At 41.0% G+C, this 14,235-nt stretch overlaps 1 protein-coding gene across 3 annotated transcripts in view; it reads right to left on the bottom strand.

The window, feature by feature from the left end:
* Positions 1-14,235, bottom strand: part of svep1 (sushi, von Willebrand factor type A, EGF and pentraxin domain containing 1) — a 118,867-nt gene that overhangs the window by 43,669 nt on the left and 60,963 nt on the right. For all 3 annotated transcript variants that reach the window (XM_082526550.1, XM_082526551.1, XM_082526552.1), the window contains 2 exons: positions 2,661-2,819; positions 718-897 (listed from right to left, as the gene is read on the bottom strand). In XM_082526550.1, coding sequence (XP_082382676.1) covers positions 718-897; positions 2,661-2,819 — 339 coding nt within the window. The remainder of the gene's footprint in view (positions 1-717; positions 898-2,660; positions 2,820-14,235) is intronic.

Raw genomic sequence — 14,235 nt, 5'->3', positions numbered from 1 at the left:
CCTGCCTCCAAACAACTTCACTCTGACTCAAGGGGATTGTCGTCAGTCTGCACCAATGCGCACAACTCGCCTGTGATGCATCTCTTGGTATTGGAGTACTCAAGTCAGCTGGTTGTATTCTGGTCATATTCCTACAGAAAAGGAAAGTTGCTGACCGCCTGCATCAATTTGCAGGTAAAATTGCCTCCCAGTCTGCAGTAACGACGACTCTATTTATGGAGGAATTTCTGGTTTCGATCTGTAAGCTTAAGTTTTAGAGTTGATGTGATCTGTTAGGATTTCTGTGTATGTAGATCAGTTCTGGTGATTCTAAATTGCCCATAGACGAGTAGTCCAGGTGTACCCTGCCTCTCGCCCTGTGGCAGCTAGGATAGGCTTCATCCCCACCTCAACCCTGAACTGGATAAGAGGAAGAAAATGAATGATGGCTGGACGACCAAAACTGTGAAACTGAATATCTGATCCCTGAACTTTTGGTTCACAGACATGTACTTGGGCACATATGACAGAAAAAAAGAAAAACCATTTAATCAATCAATCAGCCAATAGTTGTTTTAAAAGAAAATTAAAAAGCTTCTTAAGTATGCTGATTTTCACAGCTGTGTATATTTCTCAGCTGAAAGTCTTGAGGGATTTTTCATCAACAAAAGTTTCATTGTGTGATGATCCTGTGATGATCATCATTGTAATATTACATGCATCAGGCTTTCTCCTCACCTCTGCAGCTGGCCGGTGTCCCTGACCAGGTGCCATCAGCCTGGCAGAGTCTGATGCCGGTTCCCTGGAGGTCAAAACCGGGCTCGCATCGCACACCACAGGCCGCGTCAAAGTGGTTGTTACATACATTCTGGACAAAGAAGCCATAATCTGGGGGCAACAGTGCTGGACAATGTATCACTGAGGAGAGGAGAGGAGAGGAGCGGGTGAATTTTACATTACAGCTAACACACAAACTGACACACTATGACAGAAAGTTGATTTTGTTGATAAAAACTGAATAAAAAAACAAGTAAGCAGAAAATTACAGCATATCAACCTTCAACACTCTATTTTCTCTTCCTGCCTGAGAAAGTAGAAAGCAGTGCATGACTGTGGTGATTAATGGAGCTCAATGTGTTCAGATGAACTGCTGTTTGGAAATCACTGGCTCATTCTTCGAGGAATGGGAGGACTGGCAAAATTACTGGATACATGATGCTGTCATCCCATACCTCTGAGGAATATCTTGTTTTTTTGTTCCAGTTAATTCACCAGATTATCACTTCATTTACTGCCCTTCATGTTTTTCACCACTATTCCTGAAAGCGATTACAGGCCACAAATTCCTACTTCACGAAACATATTTCTCTGTTAGGAAGCATGTTTATACACATTTTAAAATGTGTGTTCACCATTACAAATCACATGTTGGGGACAGAATGAGAGCAGGCTAGGACGCTCAAGAGACTTTCAACCTAAAGAGTTTTTGCCCTGAATACAGTTAGAAAGATGTTTCATGTCTCATCTGAACGGTTTCCTCAGTTCTAATAGCTGTTGGAAAGCTCCAGGTATTTAACCTCTAACGAAGCTGAGTACCTGTGAAGTGGCTGTTTGTTGTCCTATATGCAGGAGACAAGTATAGGAGAATTAAACAGAGGAGAGGAAAAGATACAAGGAGGCAAAGTGGGAAAAAGCAGGACACTTGTTGGAAAACTATGGAAGCTTGTTTCGGCCACAAATTTCAAGTTCGTTTTTTTTATTATTATTTTAACTTCCTCCTGTCAGAATTGTTTTATTTTTTATTTTTAAAAAGGCAGAAAAAGGGCTTCCGTAGGAAAATGGGTTGGCTAATATGGGAAAAAACTGATAAGAACATCGGGAGGACAAACAGATGATCTGAAAAAATGCAGGAATGAGACACAGGCAGAAGAATAAAAACAGGAAGTAAACCAACAATAAAAAGTCCCACTGGAACATGAAAAGTAATTAAAGCATGATGCAGAGAGAGGAGAACACAGAAGGCTCAGGATGACATTTTATTTAAAACACACTGAAAACTCATACACAACACAGGTTTCATGATATCTAGTTTGTAGACAAATAAGATAGGATAGACTTTGTCCCTGAGAGCATATTCATCCTCTGCACCAAGGGATCAGATCAAATCTTTTAGATGAAACCTGGTGCGATCACATTGGGGTTCGTACCCTCCAATATCCCCTTGTGATGCTTTGAAACAAACAGATAAATGTTTTGCCTTCTTGTTTTTGAAGCTTCACTCACACACACAACTTACTGCAGTTTTATATTGTATCATTAAAGCTCAGTGAATCTATCATAATCTGCGGTTCGCCTATGCAGATTAAGCAAAACATTCAAAACAATTGTAATACAAGAATATTCAAATAATAGATGGTCTTGTAATAGAAGCTCTGGTTCAGGTGGGCTGAACAGGAAGAGTGCAAGTGGGGATTTTTGCATGTGAATATTTTTGCTCATGCAAACAGCTTAATTAAAAACACTGTTCTTAAAGCTAGAAAACACTAAAAACACTGTGTAACTCTCAATATTCAGATCAGCAGGACTAAAGTATTAAAGCTTTTAGAAAGGCAACACAGAAGAGACCATCATCCTGTTTCACACGTATCCACTTGCTTATTTAACGCATCGGATGCTTTTACCTTGGCAGGCCATGCCCATTGGCTTATAGCCCGGCTTGCAGACACAGTCGTCGGGGGAGGTGCTGCCAGGCTGGGAGGTGTGCTGGGCGTCAGGGCAGGGCAGGCAGGTGCTCACACCTCCCGGTGTTCCCTCTGGTTTATAAGTTCCAGGTGGGCATGCTGTTAAGATGAGAGATACTGCAGTTAAAAAACAAATCCCTTCTTAATTTAAACACAAGTAAGACACAAAGAGACATCTGGTAGGAAAAGCTGGACGGGCGTGTACAAAATGAAAGTTTTGCTGAAATGAAAAACTGTCTGACGACTGCAAGACATCGAAAAGCTTCACGGACAGAAGTGAAAAATAGCTTCGCAGATTTATGAGCAGACTTTAATCATTTTCATGTCTGGACATGTAGCAGTGGAAAATCTGGCAAATATGACAAAATGATTCTTCTGGCAAGGTAAAAAAGAAGAGTCCAGCTCAAAGTTAATTATTCCAGGCAGGGAAAACTTTTGTGGCACTGAACACCATCTTTATTACAAAGAAATGCAACAATCAAAGAAAGCTTTATGAGCATCTAAACCCAGTTATGCACATGGGAAACATTAGAAAATCCTTTTTGATCACCTGCACTCATTCACAGGATGCAGTGTGTTTCCTATTAGCATCACCTGAGTCGGATCAGGTCACAGCACGCTGTGAGGCTGAATGAGGAGGAGGGGGTGGGGTCGAATGAACCTCGTTAAACCTTCTTTTATTCATAGATCAACTTCTGAAAACGGGTGCAGTGAAAATGAATCAAAATAAAGCTACTTTCTCATTTGGGTTGTAATAAAGAGCAGATTACCTGATTAATGACATAATTCACTGATGTAATCTGCAATGACCTCATAAGTCTCTGATGTTTAACTGCTTGGAATTACCTCTAAAAATCAGATTATGATTATTTGAATTATGCTGTTACTGGGGACAAGGGCTCTTACCAGCTGTTATCTTGGTACTTTCTCACAAACGATTATTTGAGCCAGCAATTCCCATAATTCACTGTGATTACTGGTGTATTTTGCAGTAGACCAAATGAAATGTTTTGTTTTTGTTCCTCTGTATCCACTGTGATGGAAGCTGTAGTCATGTGATCCTTGAAGATCTTTTCAGTTATTTAAGATTGTACACAATTTACCATCACGTCCTCTGGTAGAGTCAGGAAAACGCTCCCAGGATTACCTGCAGAAGTAACACTAACTAACTCTTGTAAAATCGAACCAGGTAGACCTTGAAGTCGGGCTCAGCCACAGTCCCACAGATCAGCTGATCTCAGTGCCAGACCACATTAGCTGATGGCTCACCCTTCTCTACATCAGAACAGCAAATCTCTTACAACGCACAGATCTAATTGGTTTATTACCATTAATCCCAACCCTACACTACAACAATATAAATATTTGCTCTTAAAAAAAAGATCTCTGACGTCTAAACAACAAGCTGACAAAAAAGTAACTGAAATGTTTCAAAAACTCTTTATATTTTTAACAAAATATCGAAATATTTTTGAGTTGTCAGTCTCCAAAACACAGGGTTAGGGGGAAAACACAGATGATTATTTCCCTCATGGTTACATCACTGCTCCCAAATTGTCTGCTTAATGTCTGAAGCACTAATTTTAACCTGAATAATTTTATTGTATCAGATTCTTAATAAATATATTTAAAACAATACCGTCATGTCATGTGCTGGTTTCATATCAAATATGTGTTGAGACAGAGGTTCAGTGATTGGTTGGCAACCATGCGGCAACCATCAGTTGCTAGGGAAAAAATGTGTCCCAGACTGGTTGGCAAGCGGTTGTGGAAGGTTGCTGCACTGAAAAGCTCCTTGTGTTAGCTTTGGTCACCAGCAGTTCACCTGTAGTTTGTAACACCAACTTGGACTTTCCAACCTTTGCCAATTACTCGCTAAGCGGCAGTAAAGATGTGAAGAGTGCGATCTGGAAACAAAGACCATTCACTTTCAGAGTAAAAGCTGTACTTTTGACAAGTATTGGCAATAATAAGACACGGGTTTCACTTTGGAGGTGAACGCTCTCCTTTTCCGGTATGCATGGCTCCGTTTCAAGTGTCACTACCGCTCAGTGTTACCTAGCCAGTGTTTTCAGACAATTTTCGCATCTACACAAATTATGGGTGATTACGGCAATCTGGTAGCAACTAAAGCAATGACTAGGAGGCTTTTGATGCACCACTCTCTTTGCGACTGACTTCACCCAGCAACCACTCGCCATCTAGTTGGAGAAGACCCCGTCCCCTAGCACTGACTCACCTCTGGGCCTGTGTAAATGAGGACTACAGCGGTCCTGACTAAACTATGATCATCATCGACAACCCCACATAATCAAACCCACATTTCCAGGAATTACTTATGACTTATGAATAACTCTTAGTGTTTAAGTGAGATTGCGGTTACAAGCTGAAAGAGTCGCAAAGATTCATATTGAGAAAGGACCAAAATATTGGAGTTAATTTGTTAATATAACAGTTGTCATTTCATTCCTGGCTGCTGCACCGTTACAAATGTCACGGTCTATTCAAGCGCTTCCAAGAGTTGTTTGCATTAATTGGAAAAACAAATCCACAACACTGACGACAGCCAAATCACAACAGGCTCCAGAGAGGAGGGAGTTTCAGACGGTTTAATTTGGTGCCGTGTGTTTAAAACGAGAAAAATCATAAAGTCTCTAGAGCCACACCCACACACATCGTTTAAACATGTTTAATACATTTTTTAAAAGTACATCCACGTGGGATATCTGATGGGATTGAAAACCCTTTAATGTTAGCACCAAGACTAATTATGAGCTTTAGTACTATTTTAAATAGAAATGACAGCAGTGGGAGCAGTAACGAGGTCTCCGGCTTTGTTAAAGAGAGACATTTAGCGAGCAGGTTTAATTATAAAGTGCAACAGAGAATCGACAGTACTAATATTCTTCACAACTCATTTACTCGCTGCTAAGCCAGAGGCCAGGTGTGACTTTCCACTGCTGAGCCAGTGCCAGCCTGGCCTGTCCCGACACTCGCTCCCTCCTCCTCGGCTGCTGCAGGTCAGCCAGGAGATGTTAACCGACTGTAAAGCAGGCACCGGCTGCTGGCACTGAAACGCACCCAGTAACCCACATCAAAACACACACACTCAAAGAAAAACCATGTGGCATACCTGCCCTGGTGCAGACAGCATCGGTCTGCTGCTCTCGCTTGATAACAAAAGCAGCTGATGCGTCTTCTCCTCAGTGTGTTTTTGAAACTCCGAGGAGGCATCTTACATAAGACGTAACGACAGCTGAAAGTGTCCTCTCTGTGCGAGTCCTCGGGAATCTGTTTTACGGCTTCATTTAAGGTTTACAGGAAGCCTAGTTAGTTTTAATGTGAATAATAATTCACCCAGTGTGCAACAGTGGAAATACTGTATCTGAAAAATATAAAATTTCAGTTCCTGGCAGGATGCATGTGCTGGCAGGTAGAAATGCAGACACATACATGATGACTGTACACACACACACACACACACACACACACACACACACACACACACACACACACACACACACACACACACACACACACACACACACACACACAGTGTATAAGAGGAAAGGATATATGATGAAAGAACAAGCAGCTGTGACTCCTAAATAAAATGCTTTAAAAAATGGAAAGTTAACACACAGAAAACTTTGCGAACTTCCTTTAAAATGCATCAGAGCTCCAAAAGGCAGACCCCATATGGATACTAATTGTATTTGGATCCTGCTGAATTGCACAGCAGTCAAAAATCTCATTTTGGGTCCGTCTGCTTATTGCCTATGGCTGTGAAGTAAACTCTGGTGCACTGTACCCTTCATTTAGAGAGGAAGTGAACCGTCAGCAGCCAGATGACCATGAAACAGAAAGATCCCGCTGTGTTGGGACTGGGCTGTAACCATGTGGAGGGACGGCAGCTGGTCAAAGAAAACTAGTGTACCCAGTAATGATCTAAGGAAGGAGAAGAGACGGTCTCTGATCTGAGGCTGCTTATTTGAAGTTAGAGCAATGTTTGACTAATAATGAAGAGAAATACCCAGTAATAATATATGCATTTAAAACGAGCAGCTGTCTAAGTCTAATGGTGTCATGGTGCACAAGGGAGAAATATTACTTTAATAAAGGACGTTGTGAGACAGCCAAACACATTACAAGAAAACAGGCAGATAAGATAAAGAGCCTTTATCGAAATGGATGCGTGTTTTCCCAACGAAACACGTCTCCTTTATCTTTCTGTAAAGTGGAGGCCGACTTTGATTCTCTCAGCCGCTGACGTGACCTGTCTGCTCCACCCAAAACTAAACAAAAACTATGAGTAGACGGGCGATGAACTGATTCTACAACTGTACCGAAAACTAAAGTCATAGACCTCAATGTTTATAAAAGGATTTAAACACATCTGTTTTAGGTCAATTCTACTTCCACAATCCTGTTGTAGTAAAAATTCACTAGAGCAACAAAAGTGTGTTAAATAATCTGCAACCTCTGGGGCAGAGACACGAATCCAGCGCAAAAGAGCAGTTCCTCCAAAGGCCAAAAAACAAGACCTTCAGGTTAAACCACAAACAGAATGAAGAGAGATGCTGTGACATCATCGATTGGTTTCTGAAGGCCTGTTTTGATGCATCACGATCAGCGTATTCACTGTTGATTCATTTTGAAAGATTGTGGTGAGGCGGGGCAAATCTGACTGTAAAGCCACTTGTTCAACGGCCAGACACTTTTCAATTCAAGTGGTCAGAGAGTGACTATCATGGGTACAGGATAGCTCTCCTTTTTGAAACATGGCATGACCAGGATTTATTAAAAAAAACCCACAATCCAGCAGGAAACTCAGCCGACAGTGTTTACAGAAGTCAGAAAACCGTTAACCCCTGGACCTCTCTACAACTGGAAGTCTTTCTGCAATTAGCAGACGGTATAAAACATGGGCAAAGCTTCCAGATCAGAAAATTAAGCCAGTGCAGAAGTGCCTTCAACCTTCCTTCTACCTAAAGGTTTTAAGATCTTATGGTATCTGTGGAAAAGGACTTCCAGTCCTATTGAGGTTTCATAGACATATGACAACTAACCACTTGTTGTTAACTTTGAATGTGTGACAATCAGGGTAAAAATGTAAGATCAAGTAAATAAGGCTGTAGTTACACAAGGTGTAAACTTAGAGAGTGTTTAAACAAGAGAGGAAAGTTTGAAAATGTTCATGCCTGTCTGAGAAAAGAGTATAAAGTGTGTAGTGAGGGGTTATACAGCTTTATAACATCTATAATAATTGTAAAAAATAAAGCTACTTCACGGATTTCACCTATCGCGGGTTATTTTTAGAACTTAACACCCGCGATAAACGAGTGACCAGTGTATTACCCAACAGGTTGGCAAAAACTTCTGTGTGATTAGTTTAGTTTTTTCTCATCTCAGCATTTCATCCAGGTTGATAACAGCGTCTTGGAGGAGTTAGAGAACAGTAAGAAACAGGTTTTGGTTTCTACAGCTCACATAGTCCTCACAGCTCACCTGTTTACACTGTTGTAATACTTAAAGTTGTGCATTACTGGAGGCTGGTGGATGCTGACATAGTTCACTGGGTATCATGTTTGCAGTGCTTATTTGATAAAGTGATTATTTGATGAAGATAAATGTGGCTTGTCTATGCTGTTTATTCTAAAAACTCTGTTCTTCTTTTGTTGTGTTTTGCATGTATATGTTAGCACTAATTAGCAGATGTGTCTGTATTAAATGGAAGATTTGCAAATTAAATCTGAAGGAATTCCTCACAAGCAAAATGATCATAAAAACAACAACATGTTCCCCACTTTAGTAGAAACAGCCCTCATCACTGATATAGATCAGGGTCAAACTTTACTTCTGAAAACAAAAACTTCTAGCTTGTGAGAATTAACTGTCTAAAGCGTCGCTAACACATATTACAGGAAAGAATAAGAATACACTCTCTCAGCATTAAATATTAAGCTGAAAAGAAAATGACAAAACCAAGCACAGGCACGTTCATCTGTTAAAGTCTTCTCTCTTAATATGAAGTAAGTCATTTAAACTGGCAGACATGTCATGTCCGGGAGCCAAAGTTACTATCACACGAGAATCTTTTTTTTTTTTTGGTCTCAGGGGGAGAGACTGGGTTCGATTAGCCGGGCCTAAAAACAGACCGGGACGGAAACGATGAAAGGAGATCCAGAGGGAAAGCGAGAACATCTGCCTCCTCAGCCACAAGGACAAACAGGCAGAGAGGGAGAGCGGTTTTCATCTGAGAGATACATATTCTGCTTAGTCCAAAAAAATCCACAAACACATGCTTCAAAACACACAAGTTAATCCATACAGTACTTGTGCAGCCACTGCTTCCCACATGCTATTCTGAACATAAATCTTTTATGTTTTACAACAAACTGAAATAAGACTGTAGTCAACTTTGAAACAATCTGAAACCTCAAAAAAGTTGAGTCATGTCAGTCACTGTGGTTGCTAAGTCACTTGGCAACACACTTTTTAATTACTGACTGAAATTAGCACTGAAATACTCCAAGCTGGTATCAAACAGACAGCTGTTGATTTAGGTTCTTGGGTAGAGGTTTCGTGGTCCTCGTGGTTTCCTTTAGCTCTTAGTCATTCCTGGTGTTGGCCTTTATTTTTCACTTATCTTCATGTTTCAGTGAAAGCAAGCCATCTTTTGTTTTTTTCTTGCTTTATGTTTGTTTTCATGAATCTCGTTGTGATTTTCTGCTTTTCTATTTTTCCCTCCTTTGAGACTGGCTGTCCAGAGGCCTGTACTACAAAGCACAATTAATAGGTTAGCAAGCGATGTAGGGTTTAAGATCAGAGTTTTCTGCGTCTCTTGTTTTTACCTGGCTAAAATCACCATGGTAACTGATGCCCAGCATCAGGAGCTGGTTATGTTCAGATTCCCAGTTTGAAAGTTCCACAATTTTACTATTAATTTTATTTACTGCATGTTTTCTTTGATATAGATTTACCGCTGGATGTTTTCTGTCCGCATCTTGTAAAGCAGTAGCTCACTAAAATGAAGCCCAGCTTTGAAATTACAGCAGTGCAGACTGTTTGTTGCATTGTCACTGAAATGTGCATGTATTCATTTGGTGATGGGGAAATGTATGAATGTGTTTATACTTGGTTCTAATCTGCTGGAATTGCAGCTACTTCAACAAAGAACACACAGAAAGAAATAGCTGTCACATTAGAAATAGAGAGTAGCAACGAGAGCACACTCAACAATAAAATAATTAACTGGAATTAAAGTGTTAATTTTATCATCGCTAAATCCCAATATTAACAAATTTCCTGTAGTATTAATTTGTCTTATTTGTAACATTGTTGCATTTTACTGTTATATTTTTAAATTCGTTTATCACGTTTTTGTCACCATCATCTAATAACATCTGTGTTTAGAGTAGGGGACACTCATAGGGATCATTTTCTGCCAAAGAAAAGATACTTGTTATCACTGTTTTAGGTTTTATTGAGCCAGCTAATGCTGACTAAAGAAAGCCTGGCTGTGTTGAGCTTTGTTTGTAGTACACTCCTCAGGTTACGTGTTAACCATAAGTTACCACAGTGATTTAGCCAACTAAAAATACAACCACTTTCACAACACAGAAAACTCTGACTTTAAACTCAACATAGCTCGGCAAGCCATTAATCTTGCTTTGCAACACACCCTTGGGGGTTTGCATTTGGTCAATAAATCATCTGTTTACTTTGTCTGCCTTTGTGTCCTATATTTGGGCCCACAATATCCCCTGACAAGAAGCTTACATTAAAATACTCATTTCTTAAATGATACAAAAAAAGAACATTGTACTTTTCAGAGTAAGACAGTGAAAATGTCATTATGCGACTGGCACAAAAATCCACACACTGCAATGACAAGGCTCGCAGACAGAAAACTATGTGTGTCATATAAATTTTGGATTTAGGAAAAATAAATGTTGATGACACAATGGGTAGCTAACAAATCCAATAATAAAAGTGCAAAATAGTCCAGCCACCCTGTAATATTTGTGATGCTGTGACCCAATTCTGTGTCTGCCTTTTGTCCTCAGAGCAAAACAATAGGGACCAAGGAACTCCTGCAATACTGCAAACAGGCTGCCAAATCTGGACAGAGGCCTGGCCATTTGTGGTCAAAGGCCCTCTCACACGAGAAATGCTGTTAAATTGGAGCTGAAATTCCAGGGTTTCCACTGCAAAAACAATGTTCACATGCAAGGAAACTTCTCCTTCTTAGCCAAGGTTTCCCATACACACTTAAGAAGCATAAATAGACAATGGAAACAGACAATTAAAATATATAGTCTGGGCTACACAAACAGACACTCACATAAAACCCTGACAGGCACATGAAGGAATGCTTGAAAAGGTTCGAATATTTCACCTCAGGTAAGTGGTCCATGTATACATTGGAGAAGGCAGAATACCTGCATCTTGCACAGAAATGATCTGGACCACCAAGGAGGCTGAAACTGGTGGAACTTAACGATGTGAAGAACATAAACGACCAAAACACAAAGTGTTTACCCATGAAGGTAAGAAAGCTAAACACATTCAAAATTATTGGCAGATTAGTGACACATTCAGTTGCAAACTCCCCCATCAAAGCATTAAAATGGCCTCATTTACTTGGGGTTTAATCCAAGGTAAACCTGACAGGTAAAACCGTCAGGATTTACTACAGAGGTGCGGTATAAATTCTGTGATTGAAAGGCATGAAGTTATTTTTGCAGCTGGCCTTACTGCACATGTGCTTGTGGAAGTTTAAGAGCTCTTCAGAGATGAGAGCACTTACAAGAATCACACAGTTGTTACTCAGGTTTTCTCTATATGGAAGATCATCGAGCATCAGGATACATGGTTGAATAACAGAAGAATTTGGGAATTCCTGTTGTACAACGAAGCTGTCATTTTCAAGTGCATCAACAACAGAGAAGTGATGCCAAGAAAAACAAGAGGAAATTACAATTACAAGGTCAACAAAAATCATTTCCTGGAGAAGTGGCCCTCAGAAAGATAACAGAACCCTTCTGGCTCTAATAAAACCACACTGTCGGCAGTTTATTATGAAGCACGGTGATTCCTGCAGCAGGTCCGAGACCTCACACGTGACGCCTCTCCTTTGCTTTTTGCCCTCATATGAACAGAAATCCAAAGCAAGATGTGTGGCGTGTCTGTGTTTCAGATGTTAAAGGTCACAGGAATTTTCCAACCTTAATACATGGGTCACCTGAAGCAGGAAAAGTTTGGGAATCCCATCTTCATGGATTGCCAGGAGGCTCTAAATCCCATCCCCAGAGTCTCGATTAAGTCTGTTCTCCAGCTGGATTGCAGAGTGAGAAAGGAGGCTGGGGGCGAGATCTGGCTGTTGCACAGCTGTCCACCTACACAGCCTCCATCTGGGGGGAGAAGAGACCTCCACAGACCCCCAATCCCAAGAATGTGAAACTTCTACACGAGAGGAAACTAAGGAGAGGAAACCGAGGAAGTTCAGTGGCAGCCGCATGGCTGTTAGACTGCTTATTATTCAATCCTATTCTTAAAGGAGAGTGACTTCGCCACAATTGCTATGTATCTCTTATGGATTCCCAAGGACACAGAGACTGTCCTGCTTGCTTATTACAGACTGCAGCATCACTGGGAATCACTGGGAGAGAGACCCAAACCGCTTAACAACTGTGCAAACACAGGTTGGTCTCTGGTCTGCTGTTCCTGATTACAGATGTCAGTATGCTGAGAAATGTTGTGATAGCATGCCGCAGTATGATCTCAGTACACTTGGGACGACGTAGCACCGCACTCAGGATGTTAACACCAACATGTTTTCATATCCTTTTCAACTGTCACGTCACTGTTTCACCAAAAGGCGGTGTTATTGGACCTGCATGAGGACATACAGCACATACACATGCAAAAAACACACCAATGCAAACACACACATAAACTTGCCTCAAAGTTGGCGTTGGCGTTCCCCTGTTGGGTTTTGGAGTTAAAGGAGCAACTCACCTAGAGGATACATGCTCATACAGCATATGCAGCAGGGGACTGATTGTTTCTGAGTTGTTTTTTTCTAAAGGTATGTAGCTATTTTCACGCATGCACTGTGGCCATGTCTTTAACCTGCTCCATCCATCCATCCATCCATCCATCCATCCATCCATCCATCCATCCATCCATCCATCCATCCATCCACCTGAGACTGGCCCAGGGCCTCCTCCCTGTAGGACTTGTTCAAAAAACCTCACCTAGGAGGCATCCTTGTCAGATGCCTGAACCACTTCAACTTTCTCCTTTCGATGTGGAGGAGTAGCTCTGAGCCCCTCTCTGATGACTGAAATTTCATCCAATCTCTAAGCCCAGCCACCCTGCAAAGAAAGCTCATTTCCAGCGCTGCATCTGCAATCTCTTTCTTTCAGTCACTACCCAGAGCTCGTGACCACAGTTGAATGTAGGGATATAGATCGACTAGTAAATCGACAGCTTTGCTTTTACACTCAGCTCTCTCTTCACTACGATGGACTGATGTAGTTGTGTTTTGTTTCTACCACCCTTCCCTCTGCTTTCCCATCTACTCTGTTGTCAAAAATATATCTTTAACAAAACAGTGTAATTGTGGACCTGAATCGAGGGGTTTTACTGAGATAAGGTAGTTTATGTACATGAAGAAAATCTAAACTCTTGTACAAATCTCGCAGCAGCTGACTGCCTCCATCCTCAGCCTGCAACGCTTGGCAACATCGTGCATCCCTCTTCATCACCTCCCTCCAACTGGAGAGACTTCAGTCAACAGATTGCACACAAACATACATGCATACACCTAGTGAAGGCGTTGTTAAGTGTGAGGAAATAGGTGGGAGCTGAAAGAGCACTGGAGAAAATCCAGAGACAGATGAGGGTCACAGAAAGGGACAAACACGCTGGATTTGAAGAAGGGCAAAAAACTTTAAAAGCCACTGGAGAAAAGCTTTAAGATGCTAAAAGAGACATTCAGTCCAGTCTGAGAGGTGCATGATCCTCAGGGGGGCAAATTTCAGTTTAAGCTATGAGTGAGGGAGAGGTGGAAGTAAAAAGAAACTAGTTAAAGAGCAAAAAGTCAAGATAATAAAAAATAAAACCTTCAAGACAACTATAGTAAGAGTTAATATATGATTCATTACTGGCTATTATTGTTATGAATACAGTTTTTGATATATATGATTTCTGACTTTGCTGCTGTACCAAATTACTTACTTACTTACAATTTAACAGAAGTTTTTCATGGTCTGCTTAATACCACTCAGTAGCTCACTATTTCAAGTGGTGGCACATGAAAGTAACTGCAGAGAGGCACAGAGAGGGCAACATAAGAAGGGAATCTAGGTGAGTATGGGAAAAAACAAAACAGAACCTGATGGAGAGACGGTTAGAAGGAAGGAAGGAAGGATGGATGGTTGGGGACAAGTGTTAATAACACAGTGAGATTCTGCTTCGAACCACTGGCTGTTTCACGGCTCCTTGT

The sequence above is a fragment of the Aulonocara stuartgranti genome (assembly GCF_965226115.1).
Source record: "Aulonocara stuartgranti genome assembly, chromosome: 3".
NCBI lineage: Eukaryota > Metazoa > Chordata > Actinopteri > Cichliformes > Cichlidae > Aulonocara > Aulonocara stuartgranti.
Note: the sequence above shows the minus strand (reverse complement) of the source record. Positions and strands in the feature narration are given on the sequence as shown.